Source organism: Tursiops truncatus, chromosome 19, assembly GCF_011762595.2.
Source record: "Tursiops truncatus isolate mTurTru1 chromosome 19, mTurTru1.mat.Y, whole genome shotgun sequence".
Lineage (NCBI taxonomy): Eukaryota > Metazoa > Chordata > Mammalia > Artiodactyla > Delphinidae > Tursiops > Tursiops truncatus.
In genome coordinates this window covers 19,060,961-19,073,618 of record NC_047052.1, presented here as the reverse complement: position 1 = coordinate 19,073,618, position 12,658 = coordinate 19,060,961, and the positions used below count along the sequence as shown (strand labels likewise).

The 12,658-nt window shown below is 50.1% G+C and overlaps 1 protein-coding gene across 7 annotated transcripts in view; it reads right to left on the bottom strand.

Annotated features, from left to right (window-relative positions):
* Positions 1–601: 601 nt before the first annotated feature.
* The window catches only part of KCTD19 (potassium channel tetramerization domain containing 19), a 32,084-nt gene continuing 20,027 nt past the window's right edge, over positions 602–12,658 (bottom strand). For 4 of the 7 annotated variants that reach the window (XM_033844577.2, XM_033844581.2, XM_033844579.2 and 1 more), the window contains 10 exons: positions 10,859–11,069; positions 8,274–8,434; positions 6,890–6,993; positions 6,275–6,417; positions 6,000–6,083; positions 5,617–5,728; positions 4,593–5,220; positions 2,421–2,612; positions 2,089–2,243; positions 1,145–1,756 (listed from right to left, as the gene is read on the bottom strand). In XM_033844577.2, coding sequence (XP_033700468.1) covers positions 1,442–1,756; positions 2,089–2,243; positions 2,421–2,612; positions 4,593–5,220; positions 5,617–5,728; positions 6,000–6,083; positions 6,275–6,417; positions 6,890–6,993; positions 8,274–8,434; positions 10,859–11,069 — 2,105 coding nt within the window. In that variant the 3' untranslated portion in view covers positions 1,145–1,441. Of the gene's footprint in view, positions 739–1,144; positions 1,757–2,088; positions 2,244–2,420; positions 2,613–4,592; positions 5,221–5,616; positions 5,729–5,999; positions 6,084–6,274; positions 6,418–6,889; positions 6,994–8,273; positions 8,435–10,858; positions 11,070–12,658 lie in introns of those variants that run through there. The other 3 variants (XM_033844580.2, XM_073796913.1, XM_073796912.1) reach the window with 3 other exon arrangements.

Sequence of the window (12,658 nt, the reverse complement as noted above, 5' to 3'; positions counted from 1 at the left end):
ACATGCACAGCCCTGTCGACTACCCTTTCTGATGTCTGTGTCATTGGACAGATCAGCAGGGACCTCTCCAGGGGATGCTGGTTGCAGAGCCTAAATGAGCACCCTGATTCTGGGCCCCTGGCCTCATGTCCCCTTTTTCTCTCCCCATCTCCAGCTCCCACCCCAGTTGTTCCCACCCAGAACAGAGGGTGGGTGTTTGTTTCTATGCTGTAGGCTGGTGGGACATCTAGTGACTGGGCTGCCCCACCCCTCAGTAGGAATACAGGTGGGTTCCTAGCCACTGCTTCCCAACCCCTGGTCTCAAAGCCAAGCTCATCCCTGTTGGACTCTTACTCTTGCCTGCCCTGGCTCCCTAGGCCCAGGCCCTTCTTTCCTGGGTCAGTTTGGTTATATTGATTCAAAGCTTTTTGAATAGATTTCAGTTTAAGATTATTTCACTGGTTGTAAGGTCTTTGGTGTCTCAGAGACTGAGTCCAGACCCTTGACTTGTGATTTATTCTTTGTTTATAATAAAAAATAAACTAACACACCCTTGGACGGGCACACACATTCTGGGGACATCCCCAGTTAAAATGAACCTTGGCGATGGGATGGGGTGTTTGTGGGGCAGCTTCTCTGGGCACCTTAGCCATCTTGTAAATACTTGCTCAGGAGAGAGTAAGAGACAGACCTTGACAGGCCCCTCTGGATGAGCAGGTCCACACAGCGGCCATATTTCCTGGCAAAAGGCAGCGTGAGCTGGAAGGAAAAGGCTGGTCTTATTCCTGACTTCCTGGCTATGTGGATGGGGTCCTCCTATCTGGGTGGGGGCAGGGTCAAGGCAAGGCTACTTGATGCTGTTGAGCTCACTTCTGCCTAAAGGCGTCTCACAGACCTGTGGTTTCGAGTGGCTACCAGGGAACACAACAGAATGAATAAAGGGCCAAAAGTGCATGTTTCCTGCCACTGGTTTTCCACTGTCTAGTCGTAGATGCTGATTTCACTTTCCACTCAATAGACTAGACAGAGGATAGTAACTTGGCACTTTTGTGTTTATAGTGAAAGATGTTATAGTAATGTACTTGATTACAGAAATGCCAGATTAATGAAAAATTAGCTAAATCTTTTTCACCTACAATGTTAAAATAAAAATGTGAATCCTAAAATTATTTTAAGGAATCAAAAAACAAAAAACCTGAGTCATTCCTTTGCCCTTATTGAACATTTTCCTTTTCTTTGTAAAAACTGCTTTAAAGCAGCTTAAGTGTAAAAGGAATGTAGAGAAGTACTGACATCATGGCTGAGTAGGTGAAGTTGGTATCAGTCATTGAAAACATCTATCTGACTCCCAGTAGTTTCTCGGATTTCAGCACCCCAAAACCTTGAGCTCGTAGAATGTGCTTCCCTGAGTATAGTCAGGGTTGTTAGTGATGAAGGCTAAATTGGTAAAATGGGAGGAAAACTACAAAAACCAGTGGCCTGAATACTGCTTTTTGACCACTCTAGACAGGTTAATTTCATCCATTGTTCCTCCCTCCCTGGGACCAGAGACTAGAGGTCTAGTTGCCTGTCTTGCCTTCTGGGCAGCACTGGCCTGGCCCTCATGCAGCAAGACAGTGTCCATCTGAGGCATCTGGAGGGTCGCCATTCCCAGTGGGGTGCAGGAAGCCCTCACCTCCACCCAGCTGTACAGATGTTCCTGGGTGTACCGGTCATCCTTGAAGCCAGTGATGGCCAGCAAGTCCACCACAAACTGCTTGGGGCTGATGTTCAGAGTCTGCCAGAAGAGCCCACAGTCAGGCAGGGCTGGGGGCAGCAGTGTGACACACATTTGCTCCCAGCCCCTCAGAGTGGGATGCAGAGCAGGGGCTTCCCTGGGCCTGCAGGAGCTGCAGAGGTCAGAGGATACTATCATTTCAAACTGCCTCTTGGCCAAGGCTTGGCCCAGATGCTGCTGCCCTGTCTCCCTGTCCCTGCCCTTCTGCCCCTGATCTCTTCCCCTTACTCCCCTGACCCTGTATCTTGGCTTGCTTCCTCTTGCCTTGCCTACTTACCGTGGAGGCAAGGGAAAGTGGAGAAGGAACAAGGCCTGAGGCCTATCACACATACCCACAGCCGGTTGGCCAGGGAGACCACCTTGGCTGTGATGGCTTTGGGGTCCTTTTGCCTGATGGAATCCAGAATGATGTCAGTCAGGAAGCAGTGACATTTCTGTGCGTAAAACATCTCTTCCCAGGACAGAGAGAAACTCAGGAAAGTCACCTCTGTGGAGGAGAGAGTGGATGTGGCCACATCTGCCACGGCTAGAGCCTTAGAGCCAGCCCGGAGTAAGGGAGAGGTGTAGGGCTTCCAAGGGAGACTGTATCCCTGAAGTACCCTGGGTGAGGGCTCAGGCATCTCCGCAAGGAAGTGCAGGGCCAGGCATGGCTCCAGAGCCTTACCTCGGGGCTGGGGGCTGGCTGTGGGTGGCATGTGTGTGAGGTTGTCCATCTGTGTGGTATAGATGATGCTGTCCTCAAAGAACATGCAGGAGCCATCACTACCCACCACGGGGGGGTGGGTCACTTTGAGGATGACCCCTTTGCTGTCCACCTCACTGGCCTCAGGCACAGACTGCTCAGGGGCAGGACTTTCTGTGAAAACAACACGGGGAGAGGGCTCTCCTTAAGCCACCTCAGAGCCCAAGCAGGGAGGAGACCTCTGGCAACAGACCAGTACAGTCAGTCACGAGCCTTTGCCTCCAGCTTCTCAGAAGTGGTACCCTGGGCTGGCAGGGGCATGTTCTGGCTCTCCTCTCTACATTGCCCTTGAATCACTGCAAGCCAAATCCTGAATTTCAGAACTCCAAGGAAACTTCCAAATCCTTTGTTGAACTAGGACTGGTAGTAAATAGAGCTGATAATAACCCAGCTGGGGACTGGAAATCTTAGTAAAATTATGAGAGGAGCTTTTGTGGGGAGTTGCTGATGCATATCCATTCTGACGAATACGCTTGAGGGACTTCCCTGGTGGCACAGTGGTTAAGAATCTGCCTGCCAATGCAGGGGACACAGGTTTGATTCCTGCTCCGGGAAGATCCCATGTGCCGCAGAGCAACTAAGCCCGCGTGCCACAACTACTGCGCCTGCGCTCTAGAGCCCTCGAGCCACAACTACTGAAGCCCACGTACCTAGAGCCCGTACTCCGCAACAACAGAAGCCACCGCAATAAGCCCAGCCACTGCAATGAAGAGTAGCCCCCGCTCGCTACAACTAGAGAAAGCCCGTGCACAGTAACAAAGACCCAACGCAGCCAAAAATAAATAAATAAATTTATTAAAAAAAAGAAAAGAATCCGCCTGCGCATGCAGGGGACATGGGTTCGATCCCTGTTCCGGGAAGATCCCACATGCTGCGGAGCAGCTAAGCCTGTGCGCCACAACTACTGAGTCTGTGCTCTAGAGCCCTCAAGCCACAACTACTGAGCCCGCGTGCTGCAACTCCTGAAGCCCATGGTCCTAGAGCCCATGCTCCACAACAAGAGAAGCCACCACAATGAGAAAGCCTGCACACTGCAATTAAGAGTAGCCCCAGCTTGCCACGACTAGAGAAAGCTCGTGTGCAGCAACAAAGACCAGCGCAGCCAAAAATAAATTTAAAAAAATATGCTTGAGAAACCAACTTGGGGCTCACAGGTGGGGCCCAAGGAGACCCCTCCAAGCAGGGCCTGAGCCACTAAAAGGGAAAATGACAGAATACTGTAGGAAGGACTTTGAAGGAGCAGAGGAAACAGTCCGTCATAGCAGTTCTCAGCTCACTTCCCTGGGCTGCTCCACACTTCCCCACCACACACACACCTGTCTATTCAGCCCAGTCCCCCTATACCCTCCTGTCTTCTGGACTTCTCCCCTTGGATGTCCATCAGTACCTCACATGCAATGTGTCATCTTCCCCAAGTCCTACTTCTCTTGTCCTTCCTACCTCAGTAACCATCCACCCCCTTGCAATCACCCAAACCAGAAACCTGCCCCCTCCTTGGCCTGATACTTTCCTGCTTCTTCCAACTGCCTCACTTGTTTCATCTAGAATGATCTTGGCATTTCTAACACGTATCCTCCTGCTGCTGCATTTCCTCTGCCCTGGAACAAACTTTCTAAATGCACACCTGACTGCTTGCTTCCTTATTTAGAATGCTTCAGTGGCTGTCCGCTCCCCTTAGGATCAGAACAAACTGCTAGGTCCTGAACCTGACCCACAAGACCTGTCCTGATTTCCTTATGTCTTCAGCCTTATCTCTTTATCACTTCATGTGAAGCCTGGTCTCCAGCTGCTAGACGCATGATTTGTGTTTCCTCAAGCACCCAAGGCTTCTCCTTCTTTCCCCTGCTGACTCCTCAGCCCCCAACCCTTCTCTGTGCTCCTATCACTTTATAGGCACTTCCTCCCATATGCCTCAAGTAGTTTCTCAAGCCTCCAAGTCATGCCAGTGTGCCTGTCATTTCTGGGTCTTCTGCTTGGCATCAGTGAGTGCAGAGCTCTAGTCCCCCTTAATCACTGACTCGCTCTGTGGTCTTGGCCAAGGTTTGCCTTCTCTGTTGTAAATGAGAATTAGGTCAAGGATGGGACAGGACTCACCTCTCTCCTTTGGGCTCTGCTTGCCCCAGTCCTTCAAGGTGACAGCTCTTTTCATGGGGAAGTATGGCTTAAAGGTTGGCTCTGGCTCCTTGTCTTTGGTTCCAGCTCCAGCCCCTGCCTGTGGGCCTGGGTCCTTCTCTGAGGCTGTGTAATGGCCTTTCCAGGAAGCTGAGGTGCTGGGCTGGGAAACAGCCTCACCTCCTGAGGGGAGCTTCAGGGTGGCTTCCTCCAAAGAGCTGCTCGGGGGGCCTGGCAGTGGCTGGAATTCCCATTGTTTGCAATTGACCATGTCCCATTCCCTTACCAGGGAGATGAGCTTTTGCATGGGGGTGACAGGAGGGTCTTTGCTTTCAGATTTCTGTGTGAGGTTGACTGTGGTACACTTCTTCTTGGGAGGACTCTCAGGGTGGGCCCCCCAGTGTCTAGGGTTGGCACATAGACCAGGACAGTGTGAGTATGTGCTGGGATTACCCGCCCTCTTGGCACCTCGGCATAGGGACACCTGGATTGTCCGGAAGTACTGCTCAGCCTCCTCTATCTGGCTGGACCTGGCCAGGGTCCCCTTGGCCTTGTTCCGTGGAGTCCTGTCACTGCAGTCTTGGAACTCCATAGGTATGCAAGCTGTGGTCTGGAGAGGGAGGGCACAGCAGCTCTGGGCATTTTGTGCTTCCACATCGAAGCCTTACCCAAGATCTCATAAGCTGGGTCTCTAAGACTTCACTTGCTTACCCAGAACAATCCCATCCCCCACATGGGTCTTACATTTGATATTTGCTCAGTCTGAGTGGGGGTGGTACCAGCCCAGGGTCCTTTCACACACCAAAGGGACATATCAGCATCCCAGGCCACAGGCAGCCAGCATTTCCTAGTGTCTCCCTCCAGGTTCAGAAACCAGTCACTGTGCCAGGAGCCATGTAGGCCCGGCTCTTTCAATTTGCCATACCCCTCAGTAGCGGTCTGCCCTCTGAGCCCTGTGCTGGTGCTCTTTCAGGATAACACCAAACCAAAGAATGCTGGGACTTACTTCTTTGGCATCTCTACTGAACTCCACCAGTGACCCTGGCCCTTCTGTCACCACATGCAGCCTTCTGATGGGAAAAACTTCATTTCCAGATTCTTTCTCCTGGATCCATGACCTGCAGACTCCAAGAGGGTTTGGTTAGTAAGCAGAAGCTTCCACTAGTCCATTGACCAGGTCTGCCCTCTGGCTGGGAGTTAACTCTAGACAGCAGGGGAGAAGGGGCTTTAAAGGGTTTTGCTTAGGTCCCTGCCCAATCCTGGGCCTGTTCCACCCCCTTACCTCTAAGGAGAACAGGTCCTACTGGGAGGTGAGACTTAGGACAGGATTCCCAAGAGGAATATAAAGGTTCAAACTTTAGAACATGGTGTCAGGAGCAGTTTCCTTACTTGTATGCCTCACATTGGATAAGGGCTTCTGAGAGGGATGGGATGTGGTATTCCTCCACCTCCTGGCAGAGGAGGGGCCATTCCCTGCAAATGACAAGATGTCGCACTGGGCATCTGGGGTGGGAGTGTGGGTGGGGTTATAAGCCTCCAGAGCTGCTGCCTTGAACAGCAGTTCACATGTTGGAAATAATATAATCTCCCTGAAGGCTACAAACTCAAATTTCCGTCTTGAAGAGGGATGGGGTTTCATTATATGATTTCCTTCCTTCACTCACTTAAATTCAGATGGTAAAAATAGTTTTCCAAGTCTCAGGAAGTTGAGAATGTGTCGAAACATTTGGCCATCCCCGTGGATCAGCAGGGTCTGTCCATATGTGATCCAGTACACTCTCTGAGGGTTGGACAGCAGTTCTGGATACTGCAAAGGGTTGGACACCAGACTCTTGTTAGTCTGTTAAAGGGCTACATCCTTATTAAGGGGCAGGTCAGCCTTCTCTTTGTTTTCCTAACCATTCTAGAGCAGAGGCTTTGGGATTTCCATCTCCTTATCTTGTTGGCCACAAGGAGCCATAATGAGGAGCAGAGCATCTAGGGAGAAGCACATCATCTCTGCTTCAAGTTTTGCTGGCTCCTAGACCACTCTCTTGAGGCATCTGGAACCTCACCCTATGTCCTGCTCAGTCCAGGTCCCTCAGACTGGCCTCATCCCTACCCAAACTCCTAAAGCCTTCCCAGAATGCTGCTCATAGAATAAAAGCACTTTGGGCCATGGAGCAGAGGGAAGGTCCTTGTTTTAATCAGGTGCTGAAGGCTGTGTACGGGTCAGGTGACAGAATCTTCTCAGCCGCAGAAGCCAAAAGGAGACGAGGGCAGCCTCAGGCCAGCAGTACCTTCAGCAGGGTCTGCAAGGTGGTTGCATACCAGTGGCTTCCAACATAAACTTTGACGATCTGTTGAGGGGAATACACAGTGATTTCTGCCGTCCATTCCTCATCTAAGGAAATCAATGAGAGGGAACACATCACGTGGCCAAAAGGGAAATTAGGTAAGGCATTTTGTCCATTACATGTTAAGACACAATATCTTCATCAGTCATATTCTGTTGCCTAGTCTGAGAAGCAGCAGAAATCCCTGACATCAACCTTTTCTGCTCCTCAGGCCTTCCCTGTGGCTCACCATATGGTTTCCTGGGTGTCAATAGCAGCTTGGAGGGTCAGCTGGTGACTCTGGGTTGGGGGAGGGCCACCAACCCCAAGGGCACTGCTGTTCTTCCCCTGGCCCACCTCTCCCAAGAAAGCTTGGCTAATGTACTTTTCTACCTACCTTGCTAACTGCTTCTGGTTTCTGGCTGGGTGTGTAATTTTCCACATGGCCACTCAGACCGGAGCTAGGAGTCCCTCTGTATGTTTGTGCTTATGGTTTGGCAAATATCATAGAGCCAGCGTCTCATCAAATCACTATCACTTCTATAGAGACCAAGCCTTGAGGCATGTCTGGAGAATGGGGCTTTATTCTGGGAAGATGAACTCATGACCCTTTTCCTGGGGTGACTAGATTTAGGCTTTGTTCTGTCTTAAGAACCAGTTTCTAATGAGCTTTGTAATGAATGAAGGGTATATAAATAGATGATATAACCAAGAGGTATATAGATTGTGAACCTCATGAAGATAGAAACTGGGTCTGTTTTGCTCTCTTCTGTACCTCTAGTGTTATCTACTGTCCTGGTATATGGTAGGTGCTCAAATAAGTACTGAATGTTGCTGAATGATAGTAATATAGCATAAATTGATCTAAAACACTTTTTGTTAGGAAACAGTTATAGGCAGCTGGTGAAACAACACTGGCTTTAGACTCAGATTTAAATCCCAGCTTGACCATGATCTAGTAATATAAGCAAGTTACCTCCCTGAGCCTCTGCTTTTTTTGTTAAATGGACCCAGGGATCATTCTTCCCTGGATGGCTGCGAGGACCAAATGGGCATAGCATCGGCTCCCAGAGCCAGAGCAGGCATGCCCTTGGGGTCCCATGTGGCTCCCCAACTGGGTCAGTCTGCACAGCTCAGCCTGGACTACTTGAGGCTACCTGTGGGCTTGGGGTGGGGAGGGGTCACCTAACAGGAAAGTTTCCTTTTAGGTGAAACCCACAGATGTTAGTCTAGCTTTCCTTTTCTGTTCCATCTACAGTTCCTGGTTCTAGCCAGCCTTATCTTTCCTCTGTGATCCCCTAGACCCTCCTCTGATGTTGAATTCAAACTGAGAAGCTTCTTTATTTACTGAGCACATCCATGGGTGCCAGAGTCCTCGGCTCCAGATGAGTCTTCAGAGCCACTTTCATTGGCTCATAGGTGATGTCCCTCTTGTCCAGGAAGGCACAGAGCTCGTACACCTCAGAAATGGTCTCAGTCAGGGGCAGCTGGCAAGTCCCCAGCCAGTTCCTGCCCAGAGGAAAGGTCTGTCACAGAGAGCTTCAGCACTGTACCCCAAGGGAGTACAGCCTGTCAACCTTCCATGTCTAGAATGTCTTGTCCTTACACTAACTCAAGCCTGTGGCCACTAACATCATTTCCTTAACTGGTTTCTGATGACGTCTCATGGGGGGGTATACTTGGACACATAGGCTCACCCTTTTGCAGCTGAGCTTGACCTACTTCAGCAAAGCCCTCTAAATTGACTAATTGCAAGCCTCCAAGCCCTGTCTCAGGTTCCAGAATCCAGGCCAGGGCCCAGTCACTCCATTTTTGCCCCCATAAATATCTGCCCAAGACATCTCAGTCACTATGTGGCAGCCTGTCACGGTTTGGGAGATTACTGATACCTTGTATGCCCAGGAAACCCCCCACCTCCAAAGGCACTTGTCTTTGCCCTCTGTGCCCTGTGACATCAGGGGTGGGACATCTCCGGAAGAAATGGATGGTGTGGGCCACAAATGACAGTTTTGGGGTAAGACAGTGTTTGGGGTTGGCTGACCCTCTCTCCAGGTGCTCAGGAAAACCCACTTCTATCTTTAGTTTTGGTACCAGTGTATTTTGTGAGCCTAAGAGAGTTGCCCTACTCGGAACCTGTTTACCTTTCTATAAAATAGGATTAGGGGGCTTCCCTGGTGGCGCAGTGGTTGAGAATCTGCCTGTCAATGCAGGGGACACGGGTTCGAGCCCTGGTCTGGGAAGATCCCACATGCCGCGGAGCAACTAGGCCCATGAGCTACAACTACTGAGCCTGCGCATCTGGAGCCTGTGCTCTGCAACAAGAGAGGCCGCGATAGTGAGAGGCCCGCGCACTGCGATGAAGAGTGGCCCCTGCTTGCCGCCGCTAGAGAAAGCCCTCGCACAGAAACGAAGACCCAACACAGCCAAAAAGAAAAAATATATATTACTCAGGCATAAAAAGAAACGAAATTGAGCTATTTGTAATAAGGTGGATAGACCTAGACAGAGTGAAGTAAGACATACAGAGTGAAGTAAGTCAGAAAGAAAAAGACAAATACCGTATGCTAACACACATATATGGAATTTAAGAAAAAATAATAATGTCATGAAGAACCTAGGGGTAAGACAGGAATAAAGACACAGACCTACTGGAGAACGGACTTGAGGATATGGGGAGGGGGAAGGGTGAGCTGTGACAGGGCGAGAGAGAGGCATGGACACATATACACTAACAAACTTAAGGTAGATAGCTAGTGGGAAGCAGCCGCATGGCACAGGGATATCGGCTCGGTGCTTTGTGACCGCCTGGAGGGGTGGGATAGGGAGGGTGGGAGGGAGGGAGACACAAGAGGGAAGAGATATGGGAACATATGTATATGTATAACTGATTCACTTTGTTATAAAGCAGAAACTAACACACCATTGTAAAGCAATTATACCCCAATAAAGATGTTAAATATATATATATATTAATTAATTAATTAATTAAAAAAAAAGACCTAAGAAGAAATACATGGCAAATATCTAAAAAAACCCAAAAAAAACAGGATTAGGGGCTTCCCTGGTGGTGCAGTGGTTAAGAACCCGCCTGCCAATGCAGGGGACATGGGTTCGAGTCCTGTTCCGGGAAGATCCCACATGTCGCGGAGCAACTAAGCCCATGCATCACAACTACTGAGCCTGTGCTCTAGAGCCCACGAGCCACAACTACTGAAGCCCGTGCACCACAACTGCTGAGGCCCGCGTGCGTAGAGCAGGTACTCCACAACAAGAGAAGCCACTGCAATGAGAAGCCCATGTACTGCAACGAAGAGTAGCCCCCTCTCGCCACAACTAGAGAAAGCCCGTGCACAGCAACAAAGACCCAACGCAGCCATAAATTAATTAATTAATTAACGAATTGATTAAATTAATTAAAAAAACAGGATTAGAATCCATGCCCCTGCACTAAAGGGAACATTCTGAGCTCATCCCATAAGGCAGAGGCCAGGTATCACCTCCTCCAGGAAGACTGCCTTGCCTTGCTTCTTGGGGGGGGCTCACCCCTGGCTCTTTCTGTGTGTCAGTGAGCCTCCCAAGGGTTGTGGGGAGGACCTTTGAAGGAGGGGGACTATCCAGCATCCTAAGTGTTGTGATTGGCCTGGTCACCTCAGACCTAGCACCGGGCTAGAACCAGAGCAATAGATCACAGAGGATGGAAATATGAAACAGTGTGAGACCTGTGAACCTTGGGAACCTTATACCTTGGCACCAGGCCTCTCCTCCGAGGCCCAAATTTGATGGTGCTGGTGTGGGTAGTGGGAGTGGCTAAAATGATCATTTTGTCCCCAAGGACACAATCTCTGGCTCATGGGCAGGGCCCCAGGTTGGTTCCTCAAGAAAGGTAAAGCTCAGCCTGAGTGGGACCAAGCTGTGCTCTGAGGAGGGCCTTACTTAACGTGCTGGAAGAGGACCCCGTTCCCAGTGATGTACAGTCTACTTCCATCCAGAGTGCTCTCGATGCGGAGCTGTCCTAGTGCGGAGTCTGGGTACTTGACAAGCAGACCCAGGGTCATCATGTACAGTGGCTTCACAGACTCTAGGCCTGCTGCACGGCCCCCCTTCCCAGGGCTTGGAGGAGGACAGGAGGTCCGGGAACAGCCACCTGTGCCAGAGAGAAAGGGGTGACTCCTAGATCCCTCATGGTCATAACTGTACTGGAAGCTTTGGGTCTTGCTTCCTACTGCTGCCTTAAATCAGTAACTAAAGAGACTTTGAGGGAGCTTATTTCCTTGCACAGCCAAATATGGATCCGCTCGAAATCAGTATAGTTTTTCTTATATTCAGTCAGGTTTAGAGGTCAAAACTATTTGTTGAGAGGCGGGGTGGGTATGGGGGGTAGATTAATTAGCTGTTATCACTAACATTTGAATTTCAGAATAACAGCCATCTGGCCCCAGCCTCTGCAGGAATTTCCCTTAGTTCCAAACTCTGCTCTAATTATCCATGGGTAAAGAATGACAACCACAGCATTGAACCTAATGTGCATTACAGGCTTCCTGGATTCACAGTCCCTATCACTCTTGGGCAGAATTTTCCCCGGAGACACACTGTGTAGTGTTACTTTCAGGTTGGATATTTGAATTGCGGGCTTATGGGTGAAACCTTGTTCTCCTGCAGTGGGCACAATGCACAGTCTACAGGACCCTGTTCCAGTGGCAACAGTGGGCCAGTGGCAAGCTGCCAGGTGATTTTCATGGGTCATCTCCAATCCTACAAGAGGGGTAGTACTCTCCTCTTATCATAGATGAGGAAACTGTGTCCTGAGAGGCCAGTTAAGAACCTTGCCCCAAATACCAAAGCTAGGTGGGGCAGAGCTGAGATTTGAGAGCGCCTCTACCTCCAAGGCTACAAGAGCTGTTTCCCTTAGTTATGGTGCTTTATAAAAGACAAAAAACATGCTTTGTGTTTGGGGGCTGCTTTATGGCTTACAGAGCCTGTCCACAGGCATGCTTCCCTTCCAACTTAACATAGCTCTTGTGCAGCATGCACCGGTCTACTCATCTCTCTGACCCATGTTCTCTGAAGGAACAGAAGTCTTTGGGGGAGAGGTTTGAACTTACACCCTTTGAAGTGGGTTGTAAGATCCCAAGACAGGCTCCTGAGACCTGCAGCAGGATGCCACTACCCCCAAATAGGATAGGACTCCACTTGCCTGGGGAGGAGTCTGGGAGAGCTGGCCTAAAAGTAGGGAAAGTCTGATTCCCATGGAATAAGTATCTGGTGACATGCAGGCCAAACTTCACATGTGCAAGACAGTTCTATATATTCTCAGAATGCCAGCTGAGGCCACACTAAGGTAGCTAGCTCCTGCAACATGCACAGTAGCGTCCATAGACATGCAGGATTTGGGAAATGGGATGGTGAAAGGCAAATAAAAAATATGAGGAGCAAATTGGAATGAGGTTGGGCCGGGAACTTGAAGGCCTGGACCAGGGTCAGGAAGTGTCAGGAGCAGGCAGAAACAGGCACAGCAGCCAGGGATTTGAAGTAGGGGGGAGAAAGGAACTGGGGTGTGTGGGGGATAACTGAAGTCCTATGGGGAATTTCCCACGCCCTCCAGCTATGCCTGGAAGAGGAAGGATGGGAGTGGCAGGTAGGGGTTAGTTACAAGTTCCCAGTTGCTTGACACATCCACAAGGAGGGCAGACCTCCCCTGACCTTGGGAAGCCCGGCCTCAGGCCCAACTTCCCT